General features: G+C 44.6%; 2 protein-coding genes across 4 annotated transcripts in view; both read right to left on the reverse strand.

Moving 5' to 3' along the window:
• Positions 1–1,382: 1,382 nt before the first annotated feature.
• On the reverse strand, positions 1,383–10,005 carry LOC109277109 (translational activator of cytochrome c oxidase 1). Of its 2 annotated transcripts, none has more exons than XM_019466596.2 (5): positions 9,513–10,005; positions 7,996–8,045; positions 6,473–6,600; positions 5,785–5,962; positions 1,383–5,456 (listed from the first exon to the last, which is right to left on the reverse strand). In XM_019466596.2, exons 1-5 carry the CDS (start codon positions 9,994–9,996, stop codon positions 5,256–5,258), a joined length of 1,041 nt encoding a protein of 346 aa, XP_019322141.2. In that variant the 5' UTR covers positions 9,997–10,005; the 3' UTR covers positions 1,383–5,255. The 2 variants fall into 2 exon arrangements, with proteins under 2 accessions (XP_019322141.2, XP_019322139.2); XM_019466594.2 differs by having other exon boundaries at positions 7,939–8,045; positions 9,513–10,003.
• Positions 10,006–14,114: 4,109 nt separating this feature from the next.
• The window catches only part of DCAF7 (DDB1 and CUL4 associated factor 7), a 30,753-nt gene continuing 24,528 nt past the window's right edge, over positions 14,115–20,339 (reverse strand). The window contains exons 7-8 of one of the 2 annotated variants that reach the window (XR_002085003.2): positions 18,761–18,998; positions 14,115–14,187 (exon numbers count right to left, since the gene is read on the reverse strand). Coding sequence is in view for 1 of the 2 variants with exons in the window: in XM_019466599.2 (XP_019322144.1) it covers positions 18,826–18,998 (173 nt within the window). In the remaining variant the exon portion in view is untranslated. Of the gene's footprint in view, positions 18,999–20,339 lie in introns of both variants that reach the window. The other variant, XM_019466599.2, reaches the window with a different exon arrangement.

Here is a 20,339-nt window from a genome sequence, read left to right on the forward strand (position 1 = left end):
GCACATGGTAGAGAACTATAGTACAACCACATAAGTACTTGGCTGAAAAAAAGAGCCTTCTGATTGTCTTTCTTTCTAGCAAGAGCTTTCTTTGAGGGCTTATTTTCCATTGTCTGTACCTTAACCAGCCATCTCAAACATTCCCACGCTGAAGTTACCATATCAGACTTTCTTCTGAGCTCCCAAACATCCATTAGCCTCTCAAAGGCACCTCAAATTCTACAGGTTCAAACTGAGTTCATTATTTTCCTCCATAGTTCTGTATTTCTTCTGCCATTTTCAGTTTCCCAAGTTAGGTTCTCTACTCCAAGTTGAGTTCTCTACCTTGGAGAACTCTTCCTCACCATTTCCTTCCCCCCTTCAGCTAATCTTGACCATGTTACCAATCTGTCCACTCCTCGCCCATCCTCAGCTCCACCATCCCAATTGAAACCTAATGTAACAGTATCTACTTATGTCAAAGGGTGATCTTTTTAAAATGGACACCTGATCTTGTCACGCTGTGCTTAAAAATTTTAAGTTTTTTCCTATTGCCCTTAGGATAAGTCGAATATATGAATGTAGTTAAGAAGGCCCTTCAGGACCCAGGCTATGCCTCTCCAGCCACAAGTTTTCCCATTTCCTACCTCTGCCAACCTCATCATATGTTCTGGCCACACTGACCACTGGCAGTTTGTTTTGCCTCTTTTCCTCTGCATGTGCTATTTTGTTTTGAACACTCTTCTCCTCCACTTTTGCCTCCATCCTCATTCTTCCAGGAAAGAACTAAGCCTGAACATCACTCCCTCCAGAAAGCCCTTCCAGACAATTACAATTCTGGGTACCAGAGCACCTAGTACTTTCTTCATCAAAGCACCTGTCCCACTCTGTTGTAATTGGCTTTAAAGGAAGTAGGCACAGAGACAGAAGCTGTCATTCAAATTGGTATGCCTAGAATCTTTCATAGTTCATTAAAAAAACAAACAAACATTTTTTTGAATGAGTAAGTGAACCTCAAATGGGGAGGTCAGTAGTTGTAGCCTCCACAAGTATGTTATGTATCTTTTCTTTCTATATTCTCTCCTCACTCATTTTCCCCATGTGAAGCCTCCCATCTGTGTCATATCTTCTCAAGTCTGTTACCCTGGTTTTACACTGAGTAGATGCCCCTGATTAAATACCTGAACCATACCTGACTTCAAGGATCACGACCTGCCCCTAGAGCTCAGGGCCTCAGGCAGCCCTGTCATATACAAGCTGCATTACTACTTTCCTTTTTTTTCTTTCAAGAGCAGAGGGACACTTGAACACAAGATAGGGAACAATAAACACAAATGAATGCTCTTTGGGATAGTTCAATGAATTTGGTATAAAAAAAAAAAAAAGAAAACAAAACTACCACCTGATTTTCTGAAAATTCTTTTAATTCAGAGGTAAAGTAGAATATATTCAGGTTACCAGTTCAAACACTTTATCTGCATTGTTAAGGATTGATGTATACCTCATAGAAGATTTTTACAACCATGATATTTTATTATTGACATTAACTTATAGAGAAAAACTGCTTTTCCATTTTGAAATTCCATTTCTATAAATTTATCCAAAGGAACCCTTTGCAAATGAGCAAAAGTAAGTAATGTTGATTGCAACATCCAGGATATATTGTGAAGTGAAAAACAAAAACAAAAACAAAAATAGTTTATAAGGCTGAAATGTAGAGGGCAATCACATTTCAGTTTTAAAAAAATGTTCATTCATATTTAGTGGGGGGGGGGGAGGAGGCCAACATTTATTGAGCACTTACTATTGCCAGGCACTGTCTTAAGTGCTTAACATATATTAACTTACTTAATTCTCAAAATAGCCCTAAGAGATAGATACTATTATCCACATTTTATACATGAAGAAACAGGTACAAAGAGGTGAAGTTCTTGTCCAAGGTTGCTGGCAACTGGAAGAGTTAAAATTTATTCCCCAGCAGATCAGTTCCAATGAGTAGAATAATAAAGAGTAGATTGTTAATGTTGGTGGTATCTTACAAGTAAGGGGGTAGGGAAGTCCCCCATTTGAGGTTCACTTATTCAAAAAAAAACCCAATGTTACCTTTTTGGCATAGTCAAAAGAAAGATAAAAAGAGGAAAAAGTAAAAACTACTATCCTGTTCAGTGTCCGGGGGTAGCATCAGGAGAGAAAGCGATTTCAGTCAAGACTAATATAGCATCTATCATAACATTCTCTTTTGTCAGACCTACTGGCACATTTATTTCCTCCTCAGAACGTCTCCAGAGGAGTCCAGGGGACTTGTAAAAGTCTACAAGTTGCGATTTCTTCCAGTGTGAAGTTATACTGACTGTTGTACTATAAGTTTCAGAGAATAAAAAAAAGAAAAAAAAATAACTCAGTAACTCATGGTTTTTCTATTGTCGGCTGGAGGCAAAGCCTTCATGGTTCCTATTTGATTCAGCTGGGGCCTCTGGCAGAGTGAAGGCAGCTACAAAGCACATGAACACTTCTTTTAAGAGTCAAGGCTATGGACAGAACTGGCCACCAATACTCCCATCCCACTAAAAGGTCACTTGAAAGTGAGCCCAAGCCAGCTGCGAGGTGTTGAATGATTTTGTGTTGCTAAGACAATGACCAAAGACAAGGTAAAGGCAAGCCAGGACCAGACCTCATTCTTCTGACTTTAAGGTATGCCTGACTCCTGGCCTCTCACATGTGGTCTCCCTAGTTGGACAATAATGTGACGAGTTTTCTTTTGAAAAAATGTTTCCCCTGGTAAAATATATGATTATAGAAAATAAAACTCAGTGATAACATCACCATTCAGAGATAACCAGTTTTGAGATTTTGATACACTTCCTTCTGTTTTTTTTTTAAGTTCATACATAGATATGACTAGATTTTAAAATTTGGACCATACTATACAGTTTTTCACATCTTTGTTTTCCACTTGACATTATATTGTAAACATTTTCTGACCTAAAATATTCTTTGAAAAATAAGTTTTAGAAGAATAACTCCTACCCTCTCTAATTAACTATTCAGTTAAATAGTTATTTAACTACTTAACCTATGTAGCTAAAGGGCTCTAGCAGACTTAGAAGCAGAACAGGTCCAAATAAGGTTTCATTTCTGCCTCTTCCATATTAACCTCAGGAAAGACTGTGGGGCACCACCAGGGGTCAGTGCAGAGCCATCTAGTATGCCTTGCTGGAAGAAATTGGTTACACAAAAATTATTAACAAATCCTACCTATTAGATTAGAGGAATGTTCACATGAGTAGCCAAGTTCCCTTCCAGAGATGGCTTTCCTGGTGCAGATGTCTCATATCAGAAATTATCACATTCCTCCAAATTATAATTATATTCAAAGTTTACAAAACAGAGCTATTTTACAAACCAAGGTCTATCAATAGAAAATGTAGTATTAGACCTATTCTCACCTGCTTGGTATGAGACCATTTGTGCATAAAATACTTGGCCTCATTATTTTATAGGTTTGCTGTGAAAATCAAATAAATAACATATGAAAGAATCATCTTATAAATTACAAAGCAGCACTTCAACTTTAAGTTACACTATTTTAATGATGTGTTCAGCAGATATTTGGATGAGTTATCTCCTATACAAACAAAATTCCAGGTAGTATCATGATTATGAAATGAGGTATAAGAGCATATGCTTTGGCATTTTCATGGTTTATTCATTGGTTTTCCTCCCCCTTGCCCTTGCTCTCCAACTGCTGAAGTCATGATGGAATTAGGAATCCTTTCCTAGAAGGAGGAAGTTATTATTTATAGCCAAATTGGTTTTTCTTCTTTTCCTCATTTACCTGAGGCTGCTTCAGAAAAATTACTGAGTTCAGAACTGGCTTAAAAAACTTGAGTAGGTGAATAATAGGGATCAAAAAGCTACTCCAGGCCTGACATGCTTGATGGGCTCCAGCACAGGTGATTGGCACTCTTGGTCTCTCTAACCCAAAAGTGACTCTGAAGAGCATAATGTACAAAGGGTCCTATTCCCCAGCTGTCAGGCTCTGACTCAGTCCTTCACCCTTCCTTCTATTCTCATTTCCTCTCCAGTTCCCAGTGCCCCATCATTTAGCAGCAGGGATGAAAAGGAGCCAGGGTGGGTGTTCTGGGGATCAAGCAAGTTTCAAAACCAGCATGGCATAGCCTTTCCTGAGAGCGGTCCAATCTGCTCACAGGTCCACTCTGACCAATCTCAGAACACATGGAAGGCTGGGCAAAGCAGGGCCTGGGAGTCCCTTATTATTGGCACTTGGGTATCCTACTGGGTTAGAACCTTAAGCTCTCTGGCAGAAGCAGGGCACAGAGGCCACCTGAAGAGAACAAGGATGCAGGCACAGCAGCTCACACTGCCCTAGGATAGCTCCAGCAGACAGAAGTCCTGTGTCTGACCTCTGAGGTCTTATGCCTTAGGGCAGGATCTAACTCAGGGCACCAAATAAATAGCCTGTACTCCTGGTAAGTACAGGTCTTGGTACACAGGTGTTTGACAAATACTATTTGCAGGATCAGTGACAGGTTTAGGCCATTAAACCAGCATTAGAGCACAGAGTAGTACCCAAAGAGAGCTACATTTCTTTGGTCAATTAAAAAAAAAAAGTTCTGGAGTAGTGGAACTAAACCCATAGATGTCAAAGGAAGTCAAGAGGGTTCCAACAGCTGGACGAAAACCCAGGAAAACAGAAGACCCACACAATAGCAGTGCAGCAACCCACATCAATCACCTTATTTTTTTATTTTTTCAATCACCTTATTTAAGAGTAGTTTCCGAGGTGCCTGGGTGGCTCAGTTGATTATCTGGCTCTTGATTTCGGCTCAGGTCATTTGTGGGACTGAGCCCTGTGTCAGGCTCCATGCTGAGCGTGGAGCCTGCTTGAGATTCTCTCTCCCTCTGCCCCTCTACCTTGCTCAGGCATTCTCCCTCTCTCTCTTAAAAAAAAAAGAAAGTAGTTTATAGTACATGGGTCCTCAGGGCACCTATCCTTCCCTGAGATCAGAGTCTGATTAGCTGGCTGTTTCCACCCTGCATCCAGGAGGGCTATGAGACATCAGCAGAACTGACAAAGAGGCCCCACAGAGATGTAGTGATCCCCTTGGCCTCAAAGGGCTGCAGGTCTTGGTTTTGTGTCTCCTAAGCTGCTAGGTCTCCAATCTGCTTCAGTCTCAGAGTACGCTGCAAAAGCCTGTGCTCCAGAAAGGGCTGCCAGTTGCCTAGGAAGGACCTCATGGGCACATACAGCCTTGTTACTCAATGTTGTCATAGACCTGGATCACATCCTCGTGGTTGCCAAGAGCCTGGATGAGAAGGGCAGCCTGCTCCAGGTCGGGGTCAGCGAGCCGCACCTTTGTGTTGGGGATGAATTCTAGCGAACAGGACACAGAACACAAGCCCAGCGAGTCCAGCTTCTTCCTCACTTGATGCAGTGAAGAGGCATCACAAATAAACTAGGGACAAAGGAAAGTCAGGTGAGGAGTCAGGAGGTAACAGGGTAAGGCCAGTCAGAACTCTGCAAAACCTGAATGCAATTACTATTATGAATCACCAGATTTAAGTTCTTTACGAGCAGAGATATAGTTTTCAGAGTTCTGAATCCTTCTCAAAGTCCTCAGTAAGCCCTTTCCAGTATTCACTTAATACATGTTTGTGCAATGTGTGAACTCTTTATGTCACCTGTACCCCAGGGCACAAAAGAAGAAACCGAGAGAGGCATGCCTTAACGCATCTATTAGGACCCTCTCAGAAGTCCACCAAACACTAAGTCTTCATACTCACTTTAAAAATGTTCTTTTCCTCTTCGTCTTCAGTTTCCTTGACATCTTCAGCTCCTGCTTCAATTGCCATCTCCAGGGCACGCTCTAGGTTCACAGCTTTCTTCTCTCGGTCCTCCACTCCAACCACGATCACCCCCTTTTTGTCAAAGGAGTGGCGAGCTCCATCAGCCATCATTCCCCTAAAAGGAAAGGAAATGCGCCAGACCGAATGCCTTTAGACTCAGCCTCCACATAGCACTGCATTCTAATACTCTTATTTCCCACCCAGCCTTCGGAGTATAGACATACATACTTCTGAAGGAGAAGATGTAGCTACGACCTGGCAAGGGAATAATCCAAACATATCTCCATCCCCTACTTTCTGCCCTGATTGGAGTTTAGTGGATGCAAAAACTTTGCTCATCTTTTAAGATTCCAGTCTCGGTGGTACATTTTAAGACCTGGACATTATATGGCTACACATAAGGAAAAATAGGTCAAAGAGCCCCTTCTACATCTAATGAACAAGTCTTCTGGATCCTGCCTAGTACAGAACGAAACAAGGGAGAAGAAATGATCCCACCTGGATTATGCTAAGGATGAAGTGTGCTTAAAACTTGAAACACCGCCAAGAACAACAGTATTTTCCTTGCAAAGAATTGGAACTTTAAGGCTTCATAGCCTTCCACTTTCCCTAGACATATACCTACCCGTTCTTGTTCAGGATATGTCTGATGTCTGAATGGCACTTGGAGCCACTGTTGGATAATGCCTCAATGAGCAGGGAAGAGCCACCAGGGCCTCGGCCCTCATACAGCAAATAAACATCCTTGGTTTTCTGCAATAAACAACATGAGCACATTTTCCTGTTTCCCAGTTCCCTCCTGCATCCCAGCCCAGAACACAGATAACAACTCCATGGGAGGGGCTCTCTGGAGTAGAGCTCAGACTCTCAAGTCTTTATTGTTGTCCCCCACCTCTGAGAGGTGGCCCTTGGGACCAACTTTTGAGGTAACTGAAAGTATAACCCCTTACTGGGAAGGGAGTCTGTTTCTCTGGTCCCTGAACAATCAGTCAGCCATCTCCCAGTTTCATTTCCTCCCTGTCCCAGCTGAATCTCACATCTAACACACCCACCCCCCCAACCCCCCCAACCCCCCCCCCCCCAACTCCCACCAAGACTCCTCCTCCTATGCCCACCCCGCATGAAACCCATCAGTGAAGTCTCCCCTGGGGTGCTGAGTACTGCTTCAGGAAATAGCACACCTGGGCCCTATCATAAGAACCACTGAAAATAGCAGGGCCACAAAATTCAAACAATTCATCAGAAGTCTAATGACCAATCAATCTCATCTGGACCTTCCATGCCACCTCCATTTATCCTTTGCCTGCACATTCAACTTTCACGACTCTCTCCAAGCACCCTGCCCTGCTGCCTTTCCAGGAACTCCCAAATGACAATTTCTTCCTTCCACAGCCCACATGAGGGCAGTGTTTATAAATGGTTAAAGAACAGGCTCTAGAGTCTGTCTGGTTTCAAGTCTGTCATTTTCTGTGTGACTTGGTCACCTAATCTTTCTGTTTCCCGGTTTCCACTTAAGGTTGTTTTGCTGATTCAGTGAGATAACGCATACAAAGTTCCTATCAAAGTGTTTGGCCAAGAGTAAGCACTCAATAATTATTGGCTATTAAGATGATTATCATTCCTCAAATCCTTCCTACTTGTCCCAGAGGAAGAGGTGTCCTCTCACCTGGGCTCAAAGACAATTCACATAACTGGGCTCTACATCCTTGCCCCTCCCACCATCACTATTGCCCCTGTCTCTCTTTCTACTGGCTCTTCTCCTTTAGGGCATAAATATCTGAAAAACAAACCTTTTCTCAATCTAATATTCCCCACACTGTGTCCCTTCTTTCTCTCTCATCTCCTCACAAACTTGGCTAAGCAGTCCTAGGTCCCTAGGCCATATGCTTCTGTACATTGTCTATTCATCCTGTTCCTGATTATGCTCCCACAACCAATGTCCAAGGACACAGAGGCACCAGAAGGCTCTGTATTGAGGGTATCGACCACAATGCTACTCTTCTCTCTGATAATTTGAGTGTTTAGTGGCCTTCCAGACATGGGCCCTGGAGGGGCTGTGATCAATAAGAAAATGTCAAAGTGAGGACACACCCCCATTTTCAGTGATGCATCAATCGTTGACTTGGGCATGTGCTTGCTGCGACACACCTCTAAGATGTTGGCCAGACTGCTGTTGAGTTCAGGGTTGGGGCCTCCTTCTGAGATAGAGAGAAAAGAGTGAGTGAAAACACTGCATTACAGCCAGGGGGAAAGAAGGGATTTTTGCCACTTTACCCACCTCCAGCCAGAAGAGCAGCAGGTCGCCACTTAGCTCTCAGTTCATTTAGAACATTAATTCAGCATTTGAATACAGAAAGGTATTTTGGAAAAGAAGGTTCTAATTCACTCTTTAAGGGCGGATATCTTCCTGCTAGGTTTCAGTGAACACCACTTTGAATCGGGTAAGAAATGAAAATGGTACCAACATTTCCTGGACTTATTAATACCTCTTGCTCTGACACCACTATTTTGTAATTATTGAAACATTCACACGACAGCATGTAATCACGCTGTCTCTAAGAGTAGGGACTATATCTCATTATCTTGTATTACCAGTGCATATAACAAACATTCAATACTGTTATCTAACTCAGTATCAAGATTTTAGAAGAAAAGAAAGCAAAGAGAAATATCAGGCATGAGTTCTAGGGGTAAACTTATATTTACTGAGTGCCTATTATGCACCAGAAATGACCTCAAGGTAGGCACTATCCCTGTTTTAGATTAGAAAACTGAAACTCGGGGAACCTGGGTGGCTCAGTTGGTTAAGTGTCCGACTCCAGCTCAGGTCATGATCTCATCATTTATGAGTTCGAGCCCTACGTCAGGCTCTGTGCTGACAGCTCAGAGCCTGGAGCCTGCTTCAGATTCCGTGTCTCCCTCTCTCTGTCCCTCCTCTGCTTGCTCTCTCTCTCTCTCTCCCTCAAAAATAAACATTTAAAAAAAGAAAGAAAGAAAACTGAAACTCATCAAGGTTAAGCCATTTGCTCAAAGTCATACAGTTAGTAAGTGACAGAAACCAAGTCTTCTTGACTCCGAAGTCCATGATTTTTACAGGACTTGTTCTCCACTCCTACAGGTATCTGACACTAAATACAAAAACAAACAAACAAAAAAAGCCTTTCTACAGTGGCTACACAGTTGGAAAAAACCATGGTTGCAAACTTACCTTCGAAGAAAATGTGTCTTAGGAAACCCTAACAAAGCAAACTGAGTCTGGGCAACTAACAGCTTTACTCAATGCCCCTGCCACACAACCTATGTGCTACCAGAGGGGACTAGAGGGTTTGATTTGTCTCTACTGAAAAGACACACGAGTGACCTTACCCTTGGGGTCTGTTTCTAAGAAGTACCCAGCTACACTCTAGAATGAAGTTACTTTCACCATTATCATCCTAAGAGCAACTCTGTGACAAGCAGGCATACGCTCAGCATCTGGAAAGGTGAGTGGAGACCTACAGTGTAGGGAGGTGTTTTGAACGTTTATAAAGTGGGCAACGGTGAGTATTAGGAAAAGAAAAGAATATGAAGGACCAAGGATCGGGGTTGGCTCTGGTTTAGCTCTGAGAGGCAAGCGAGGCTTTGGGCGCGGAGAGGACAGCAGCGGACGACCGTCAGGTTCTTACCTTTAACCGCCAGGCGGATGCTCAAACAGAGTTTGGAGAAGATGCGACTCCTTTCGGCGTCCTTGGGACCCTTGATATGCCGGACTTTGGACCACTTGTTGTGCCCTGCGGGGACCGCCGCGCTGAGGTGCAGCGTCCTGCCCGGAGCGGGGTTGCAGCCCGTGGGGTCAGGCTGGGAGGCCGCGAGGGTGGACGGAAGAGCCGCCCGGACACCAGGGCCTTGCGCCCACAAGCACCGGGCAGGAACTCTGCTTAGGCTGACAGCGGCCCAAGACGCCATCGGCTCCGACCCTGGGCCAAGGTCAGCAAGAGCAGCCAAAGAGCAGCGACCACGGTCAGCCCGTGGTGTCCGCCAGAGAAACAAGCAGGTCCCGCGCCTGCGGCTACCTCCGCCCTTCACCGGAGACCCAGGCCAGGCCGGGGAAGCAGTGACACGAAGCACCCTGCACCATCCCCGCGGAAGCCGGGAGTGGGTGCCCTCCATAAAGTAACACACTTCCTTTCCCCGGTCCGTTCCGGAAACGTGCCCCCATCTCCCGCAAAATCCGTTCCGCCTCGCGGTACTCGCTTGCTTGTCGTACCTGTGCAGAGCTGGGGCGAAGCGGGGCGACCTGTTTTGTTTTTTTTAAAGGTGTAACTAATAGTTCACTTAGGAATTTATTATTGTTATTATCCAAGCTTCTTTGCGATGGGCTCGGCACTCTCCTCGTACTTTGCCGTATTAGAAACATCAGATTACTCCTAGTACTTCTCCCAGTTCCTTTGTTCAACACAAACCTGTCTTTGCTGGTCTTTGTTCCACTTGACTTCACCTGGCTAACTTTTGTTTTCCTTCAAGATTCAGCTCAGGCATCATTTTCCACCAAATGGAAACATCTCCAGATTCTCCAGCCGGGTTCAGATGCCCTACTTTGTGCTCACATAACTCTTCATACACGTCTGTACCTTAGCACATAACTTTTTAATATAAACATGTTTATGGCTCTGCCACAGTATTAAGTTCTTTGAGAGCAGGTTGGTACCCTTGTGTCTGGCACAGTTCTTCGGGTTTTTTTTGTTTTGTTTTGTTTTGTTTTGTTTTAAACAGCATTATTGACATGATTTACATGTCATACAAGTCACCAATTTAAAGTGTATAATGGCTTTTAGTATATGTATTCACAGATTTGTGTTGCCATCATAACAATCAATTTTACATTTTAGTCACCCCAGAAAGAAACCTTTTACCCATTAGTCATTGCCCATTTCCCCCCAATTCCCTCAGTCCTAGGAAACCACCAATTTACTTCTGCCTCCATGGGTTTGCCTATTCTGAACATCTCATGTGAACAGAATCATACAATATGTGGTCCTCTGTGACTGCCTTCTTTCACTTAGCATACAGTGTTTTTAGGGTTCATCCATGTAGCATGTGTCAGTATTTCATTCCTTTTAATTGCCAAAAAATATTCCATTGTATGGATATACCAATTTTATTTACCCATTCATCAGTTGATGGACATTTGGGTTGTTTCCACCTTTTGACTATTATGAATAATATTGTCATGAACATTCATGTTCAAGTTTTTGTACAGACATGTTTTTGTTTCTCTTGGGTATATAACAAGGAGTGGAACTGGTGGGTTGTATAGTAACTCCATTTAACCTTTTGAGGAACTGCCACAGTTTTCCAAAACAGTTGCATTATTTTACATTCCCACCAGCAACGTATGAGGTTTCCACTTTTCTGTACATCCTTGCCAACACTTACCTCTTTTTGACTATAGCTGTTGACATCCTAGTGGGTATGAAGTGGTTTCTTTTTTTTTTTTTTTTTAATGTTTATTCATTTTGAGACAGAGAGACATAGCATGAGGGGGGGAAGGGCTGAGAGAGAGGGAGACAACAGCATCCGAAGCAGGCTCCAGGCTCTGAGCTGTCAGCACAGAGCCTGATGCGGGGCTCGAACTCACGAGCTCTGAGATCATGACCTGAGCTGAAGTAGGACGCTTAACCCACTGAGCCACCCAGGTGCCCCATGAAGTGGTTTCTTATTGTGGTTTTGATTTGTATTTCCCTAATGACGAATGATGTCAAACATCTTTTCATGTGCTTATGAAAATACTATTCATAGATAGTATTACTTTTTGTAATTTAAAAATATAGTTTAATATAAATGTTACTTTGAATAGCAAAAAGCAAATTAAGAGAATTTATAATTGCAAATAAGCCTAAAGGCCAAAGTGAAGTTTGAGGTTGCCCTTGTCCAATCAGCCTAAGTCTACCAAGGCAAATCTGTAGTTCAACAAAGTCAGACTATAGACTCACTGCAACAAGGAAAACTGCGCACCATAGGGATGGTGGGGTGTCTCACCAAACAAAGGAAAAGATAATTATAATATAGTATATGTACTAGTATACATATAGTATGGACAAAGGTGGAGGTTAGGCGAAATTTCAATGAAATAGAGTTTGATAGGTTCAAAGGAACACAGAGCTGTATGAAAAGTGGGTGAACATCAGTTCTGGACTGCAAAGCAGACAGAGTTTAGTTTCTGTGGAAACTACAAAGCTAAGTGGGGAATGCTATATTCAAAAACCCCTGCTCTGAGGTTCTATACCTGGCTGGAAATCAAGGCTGCTTCTCTGCCAGTGATTTGGATTCTCCAAGCAAGACTGTAGGTCTTCATTCTCACAGATATCATTTCAAACAGCAAACTTTCTGACAGTCTACGATTTTAGAGAACAAAGCTTTTCAGTGAATTAAAAAAAAAAAAAGAAAGTAGTCACTGTTATGACACAGATATGCTTGGGAGAAATATTGTTTCTTGTTAACTTTGCAGCTGCTTTTATCTGTGTCTCTATCTGTGATGAACAGCAGGGCGGAGTTTTACTTTCTCAGTCTGAGCTAATACTTAACTGTTCTCAAGATAAATTCACAGATGACTGAACCATTCTAGAGCCTGGTGTTCAGGATCATTGAAGTCATGGTATGACAGAGATATAACTATTTATCTGCCACTTTTATTTCCTCTTCCAAGGCACACAGGAAGATGATCCTTCTTGACCTTCCTTGGAATCATGTGACTAAATCTGGCAGATACGGGCAGAAGTGAGTAAGCCACTTCCAGACCCTATCTTGAAAAACGTATCTCTCCCTCCCACATGTTCTGGATGATCTAGCTGACCAACCTCCAAAGAACTTCATGTAAACAAAAAGTAAAATTTTGTCGTGTTCAGTCTGAGGCTTGGGGGTTTGTTCCTGCAGCTTAGCCCAGGCTATCAAGATGAATAATGCCAGTATTGCCTCTCCCAGTTCTCCCCTTAAAAAACAAAGAGCAGGAATCTCATATTTCCCATAAAATACATGTTGTCAGACCATACAGCACAATTCTAACAGAGCCAGAAGGTGCTTATTTTGCCACACAGTTTAAACTCTTAGAGTTGCACCCTTCTTTCCCAGACTCACTGCCATCCCCGGATCAATGCTTCCAACACAATGGCAACTACTTGCCAAATACTGCCTCATGGCATCAATCACAATTTGCCCTTCTTCTCTTCCCTTGAAATGGTTAAACATGAGCACAGAATGAAAATGAAAATAAACGGAGGGAGCGTTCGTCTAGGACCCGGAGCATTTGAATAGCAGTGGGGATAGGCACTCCTCCCTCCTACCAAATTGGGGCGTAGGCTGAGCAAACTGGCCTGGTCGCGGAAACCCTAGTTAGCCATCAGAACCTGGTGTCCAAACCCCGAGGGTCTGGGAGTTATCATTTGTCATCTTTCATAGCCAATAGTTCACTGAATCTTATTACCCCATCTCTTAAGTCTCTTCAGTTATGCCCTGTCTTCTCCTTCCTGCTGTTCCTGCTTTAGTTCAGGCTTTTACTTTTTCTCATCTTGATTATTATAATAGGTGAACTGACTCCATTTCACCTCCTACTCAGGCATTTTTTTCATGGCCTCCTAAAGTGCAATTCTGAGCATGACTTCCCTCTATGTAAATTTTCCAAAGTCTCATATAGGAGTTAAGGACTGAACTTTCTGCAAAGCACAAAAGATTCTGCTTCATCTGGCTCCTGCTTACCTCTCTAGCCTCATTTCCTGCCATTCCCCATACAAAACCCCGTATCAACTTCTATTTCTCTGAATATGGTCATATTATTTCTTGCCTCTAGAGTTGTATGTGGATATTCTCTCTGCCTTAAATGTCTTTCCCTATTCCTGGAGAACTCCTACTCAGCCTTCAAAACCCAGTTCAAACATCCTCCATCTTGTGAAGTTTTCCCTGACCTCCTCTGGCTCCTACTCAGATCACCCAGGTGATCACCTCCTCTGGGTGATCACCTCCTCCTCAGGAGGCAGCCTGTAAGCCTAAACATACCCATTATTGCATAACACTGCCAGTAACTGTTTATGTGGATGTCTCCTCTGGGAGACTGCAAGTAATTTGAGGGCCATGGCCCCTGGCATAGGGTAGATGGTCTGTGTTTGGTTAAAGGTGATGAGTCAGGCTGTCAGATAGTGTGATGGGCTGGGGCAGACTCTAATCCCCCAGCCAGAGTCTCTGGAATGTGCCCACAGTGGCAGAATGGGAAGAACTGAATTCATTACAAGAAGAAATTCAGTCTATACATGTTCAAGTTTTATTACAAAGTATGATGGGCAGAAAATACGGTACTTCTTATACAGGAGGCTGAAACAGAATGAAAGGGTGAAAATTAGGTTTAATATACTCAGGAAGCAAGAAATAAAGTCATAGATGTAACACTCCACTTTCAGGTGCCTTTGAAGTAGCCTTCAATGGAGATTTACCATTGTGGTTTCACAGCACAGTGTTAACATTTTATTACAAGCCCTGTGTACAATCAATCCTGTGATAATAATATTTTAAAAAGAAAAATGGTGATAGTACAGTTCTGCAAGGGGGCAGCTTCCTCTCCATCTGACCATGGGATGTCACAAAACCTATAGTATAGAGGAAAAGCTTAAATATATAACAAGAAATTAAGTTCAGACATACTAGGCTAAAGGGGGCAGAAACTGATTGGCTAGAGCTTAACATTTCAGAGAATAAGAAATCTCCATTTTCTACATAGAGGTTTGTACAATCATGCTACAAGTTCACACTCGGGGCGGGGGGGGGGGGGGGTAGGGTGGGGTGGGGGGAGTCACTGACAGGGTCATAATATACACAGAAACCCAAGCAAGTGATTCATTCTCAACTCAAGCAAGTCAAAGCTTTATGTCACCAAGTTTTGTCACACACTGTATTACCACAGCCAACCCCAGGTGAGAACATTTCTCTTAAACAGCAGACACCACAAGTCCATATTCACTGGGTTGTCCTCAAGGTGGGTCCTTGTGAGTTTTCCAGCTGTTACACAGACTGCCAACATCTTTCTTCTTGAGTTCATCCTTTCACTAGCTTAGCTGTTTCTGGTTTGATATACCAGTCTAAGCCTCTCTGGGAAGGCACCTGCATGTTTCCATACTTAAAAAAAATAATATCCACAAAGTAGCCTGAGAGGACCGGGCCCATACTGTGTAGCCACACCTTTGACTTTGAGTGCCAGCAGCAATGACAATGGTGGGAGAAAAGGGTGCAGGTGGGAGAGGTGGGCAAGGCTCTGCAACATGAGACGCTCTGGACAGCTGGCCCAGCCAGTACAGAGAGCCCTGTCCAGGGTTCACAGTGACTACTCAGCTTAGCTCTCCTCCCTGGGAAATCACAACCTAAGTGCCAGGCATGACCCTCCTTCCTCATCCTGGAGTGCAGAGAGTAAAGGGAAGTGTCTGCTTTGAGAGAGGCGTCTACTTGAATGGTCTCCCTTACTCCAAGCCAGGAGGCAAAGGAGCTGCCATATTCTCAAACTGGGGAAGGTGGCAGGACTACAGGGAGCTGCCCCTCCCATGTGTGATAAACCCTGCAGCTCCCACTGTTCTTACAGCCTCAGAATTCGAGGCCCAGGCTGCAGCAGGGAGAAAGTTCCATGGTGGCAAGGCCAGAGGAAGAGAAAAGAAAAAGGAGGGGGAGAAAAGTAGGCATGACTGGTTATAACCTCTGCTTCCTCTGCTCTGTACAAATCTACAACCAAGAAAAGCCATGGTTTGGAATGGTCACGGGACTCCCAACACCTACAGGTTTCTGCCACCAAACATCACCTATGGCTGCACTACTGCAGGAAGAGGCTCCTGTCCCCAGTTACCCAGGTCATACCCGATGAATGGCCCAGAAAGGCTGACACAAGCCGAGGGCACAGTCTCATTCCATGGCCACCTCAGACCTTTCCTGCCCTTTAATATTTTCTCCCTAGATCTAAAGAAACACTTACCATTGACTTTCTCCCCAATCCTAAATCTCCTCTGAAAATTTCAGCCAAAACTATCATCAAAACCTCGTAGGAGTCTCAATTTTTTCTGTTTCTTTCCAAATCTTAACCAGTTCTTTGAGAGTTGATCCTCGTTCTGTTAAGAAATTCTCACCCAGTTATCAAGTATCTCCCCTCTTCAAGTCCTCAACTTGCTGTCTCATTCCTCCCTGGAAGGAGAGAGTTCCAACCCTTCTGGGTGTAAACGCTCAAGTCCTTGAAGGACTTGTACCCATTCACCAACTCTCTGATGTGGTACCTTAGGCCGAGTTTATTCAGCACCTCTCCCTCCCCTCAGACAAGGAAAACAGAAGCAGCCTCGGCCCAGGGTGCAGGAGCACATCAAAGGGCCACCACCAGGAGAGCAGAGCCCAGACACGCCGCTGCTGCCTGGACTTCCCAGGGAAGTCCTGGCCGCTGCTCCTCTCACACCAGAGGACAACAGATGCAGAGCCTCCCACCCATTCCCTCTGGGTGTCAGTTTGAAAATCTAAACAAATTAAATAGACACTCGCTTTTGAGACCACAACAGATCTCCATTTCCTGGAGCATGCCTGACTAAGAGGCTTTCTAAATCTTGAGACTACAGAAATCCCCCCCTCAGCCATGGGGCCATCTGGCCTCTGGTAAAAACGGAGGGCAAGAGAGCTGATCAAAATACCAGCATCTCAGCAACTGTGACTGTGTGTGTGTGTTTGCTCAGGGAGACTGGGGAGTCTCACCTGGGCCCCAGGTGGGATGTCAGGAGGAGGACTGCTTTGCAGGGCCTAGGGAGGGGTGAGAGGGCAGGGAGTCCACAGGGCAAGGGAAAACCACCACCAAAAGTTGTTGGTTTCCAAAGTAAATAACAAAATTATGCAAACATATTCTAATTACTATTGGCTAATATCTTTCCCTTATTTTTGAGTTCCGGTCGACAAATCCTCTCACCATTCAGACCACATTTAAGTGCAGATCAGGAATCTTAACTTAGAACTCAGTGCCCCAGCAGGCCCAGCCCCTCCTATCACCTCTGACCTCCACTTCAGGCCCTTTTCCATGGTAAGGACATGATGGCCTCCTAAAGCAAGCAACCATCAACTCAGACTTGCTACCCTTAAGAAGGACCCTGGAACCAGCAAATACAATTGCAAACAGAGGAGGGTTCTGACCAAGAACTGCTCGCTTCACGCTGCCAAATGACACAGAGCAAATCTGGTAGCAACTGCAGAAAAGTCAACCTCAAATGGATGGCAAGCTAACGAGCCCCAAATCCAGAATAATAAAGTGAAAAAGGAGGGGAAATACACTAAGAAAAGAGCCCCCTTTTTTGAACGAGCCCCTGTGTAGTAAAGCGAAGAGCCGTGATACAAATTAGGGATACAAATACATCTGCTCTGGAAAAGAAGGCTCGACCAAAAGAGTTTAAGGGCCCAGGAGAACAAAACTGTTTTGTTTCTCAAGCGCAGGTGAGAGCCCAAGCAGACAAAACCACAAGCCTTGAGGTCTGCGACTCTCCTACTGAACAGATGCGCAACTTAGAGGGGCTCAAAAACCTGTGGCAGAACACAACAGACCGAAGTCCCCTCGGGCTCTGAGCATGTCCCAAACTCCACCTGCCCAAAGACTCATCTTCCACTGGAATCACACACAAGCCCCCTCCATGGAACTCACCCACATAACGGAAACAGACACTGCGGCCTGCAAGTCCAATACTGCTCAGAACCTGAATGGGGTGGGAAGGTAACAGGTGTGCACAAACTGGCTGGCCTGCAGCTATCTATTCACTTGACGGCCAGGGATTATCACAGCCTATTAGGCTGTGCTCCTTCCAGGGGCTGACGGTCTCCCACACTGGACAGGAGACCTCGTTCAGGATCAGATGCACTGATGATGTGCCTCTCAAGCAGGACTCTCTCACCCCACGGCGCTCCAAGAGTGGCCAACCACCAGTCACAGCAAACTAACCAAACAGAGATCATAAAGACCAGCTTACAGATTGTGCTTGTCTATCATTCAAGCCATGAAAGAAAATGGTCTGAGACTCACATCTGGAGAGAAGAGCAGACTAGGAAACTGTGTGCTGGAAATGCACTCTAAGCTCAGCTTTCCTGAAACCATTCCCTTCAAGTCAGGCATGCCGTCTCTCTCAGCTCTAACATGTTCCCAGTAGGTCCCACCGGGGCTGGACAGAGGTACTTGAGGAAGTAACAGAAGGCTTCCAGTGTCTGTTTTGGAGCCCAGAATGCCCTTGCGAAGAGGCAGGCTGAGAAAAGGTGAGAGAGCTGGCCGACTTCAGAGCACCGGGGCGGTTTGGGACTCCTGGTCAGGTATGCTGCGCTCAGTGATTCAAGAAGGCAAACTGCTCATGGGGTCAAGGGCCCAGTGCCAGATCCAGGCACTGAGGGGAGAGAGGAAGTGCTAAGAGGGTGGACTAGGAAACAAAGGCAGAAACCAGGAAGAGTAAAATTCTTTTCATAAAAAAATTAGCCTGATAGGTAAAAAATATACAAAGTTGAAATTTGTTAAAGACATTGATAATAAGAAGAAAAAACTCCAAATTGGTATTGTTCCCACTTAAGTGCTAACATGACATGGACACAGATTGCTGCCTTAGGCAGCAGACAGAGAAGAGACATCTGGGACAGATGAATACAAACACAGCCAGTGCCTGTAATGCTCATTAACACAACAGCTGACAAACAAATACATAGAAAAGTTTAATGGAGGAACCAAAGGAGAAGAGGAAAGGAGAGAACATCTTAAAACTCAGCCCTGGGCTGAGGAGGCGCCGACAGCACTGAGTCTGGCACAGACAGCGATGGGATGACTGGCCAGGAACTCCTAGAGCAGCTTCTGGTAACAGTGGTGCAAAGCAATGAAAGACATACTGGCCACCAGAAACACGTCGCTTCTTACTTTGGGGACGGGGCAGAGGCAGGAAACACACAAGCCCCTGCCACGTGGGCAAGGCGCCGCCAGTGCTACACTCTGAGTATCTCCAGGCAGTTGTTGTAGCAGATGGCAATCCAGTCAGGCTGAGTCGATGCCCACTGCACGTTGTTGATCTCTCCTTCGGCTGTGTAGGCCAGGATAGGGTCCTCGATGGCCCGGGGCATTTGCTGGATGTCCCAGATGAGAGCCTGGTGATCATCCGCTAGTGACAGAGAAAGCCAGCAAGCAAGGTCACAAGTCAGGAGGGTAATGATCCCAGCACCTGGGGTAGGTGGAGGTATCACAGTTCACGAAGCATTTGCTCACCAAGACCCCAGCAAGGGAGGTTTTATTTTAAGCCCCCTTTTTATAGATGAAGAAACTGAGATTCAGAAATGTTAAGGAACTTGCCCCAAACCACGGAGCTATGCAGCCAGGGAATGGCAAAGCCAGGACTCGGAGCAAGGCCTCTGATGTGTCCCAGGGCCCCATTCGCTGCAGCAGAGCTGAGATGGTAGAATGGGACTTAAATGGGCACCTGTCACCTGGGGCAACATCAAGAAAGGATGATGGGATAAAAAATGATCCCCAAACACGTCATTTTCAGCCACTTAAAGGATTTCAGCGATTAAAGGTACCTCTCTAATGATTCAACTTAATGGGATTTTACCCCATTTTATGGACTTTTATAGTTCGATGAGGTGTTGTTATCAGACGAGATAAAGTGCTGAGTGGACACATGTTATTAAAAACAATTTTCCCTAGAAAAGTGCCCTGGGAAATACCAGAAAGAAGGTAATAACCTTAACAAAAATAAATAAGCACATGAAAAATGACTGGAAGAAAATATATACAAATGAAAACAGCGGTATTATGAGGATGGCAAAGTAATGAATTAGGTTTACTTTCTTCTATTTGATAAGTGATCTGTAATGTGGTTATTTACTTTTATAATCAAAATAATAAGTTCTTAATTTCAGAGACGAAAAATAAAGAGGCAATGACCTTCAATACCATGGTGTCCCCTGATCCCACCAGCCCATCCTGATGTGAAAACCTGTCTCTGATACACAGTAGATCTGAATAAACTAAGCCCTAACAGGCCAGGCTCATGTGGGCAACACTAGCCTTCTACCAAGGCCGTACAACCTGGGCCCTTCCCAGGGACAACCTCTGTCAGGAACCCTGGGGGTTTATTTGCAACATTCAGGACCTCTAAAGGACTAAGTTCCTTTTCCTCGGTGCTGCTCTCAACCAAGCACATTCTTCAGCCACAGCTCCTTCACCTGAAGGGACTCAAAACAGGTGCAACATACATAGCAGCGAGCCAGACAAAGGCAGCTGCCAGGAGCAGAAGATGGGTTTCTACTGGGGGGCACTGGTACTGTTCTCCACAAACAATGGACAACATCTTTCTTTTCTCCTTGTCTCACCCTTCCCTATCCACACCCCTGGGGGAAAAAAAAGGCAACAATGAAGGAGTCAGACCGCAACCCGAGGTGCACAGGCCATAGGCCCCCAACTGCTCCTCAATGACATACAGGCATGAGGAGAGGGCCAAAAA

Source organism: Panthera pardus, unplaced genomic scaffold (genome assembly GCF_024362965.1).
Source record: "Panthera pardus isolate Hobbes unplaced genomic scaffold, ASM2436296v1 HiC_scaffold_3, whole genome shotgun sequence".
NCBI classification, from domain to species: domain Eukaryota; kingdom Metazoa; phylum Chordata; class Mammalia; order Carnivora; family Felidae; genus Panthera; species Panthera pardus.

Bases quoted from the DNA above. Each gene is read 5' to 3' on its own strand.
- LOC109277109 (XM_019466594.2), bottom strand. From the start codon at position 9,996: ATGGAGGGCACCCACTCCCGGCTTCCGCGGGGATGGTGCAGGGTGCTT. The intron at 8,046-9,512 runs GTAAGAACCTGA...TCTCTATCTCAG, and splicing joins CATCCGCCTGGCGGTTAAAG to AAGGAGGCCCCAACCCTGAA. The intron at 5,457-5,784 runs GTGAGTATGAAG...CTTTGTCCCTAG, and splicing joins AGGAAAAGAACATTTTTAAA to TTTATTTGTGATGCCTCTTC.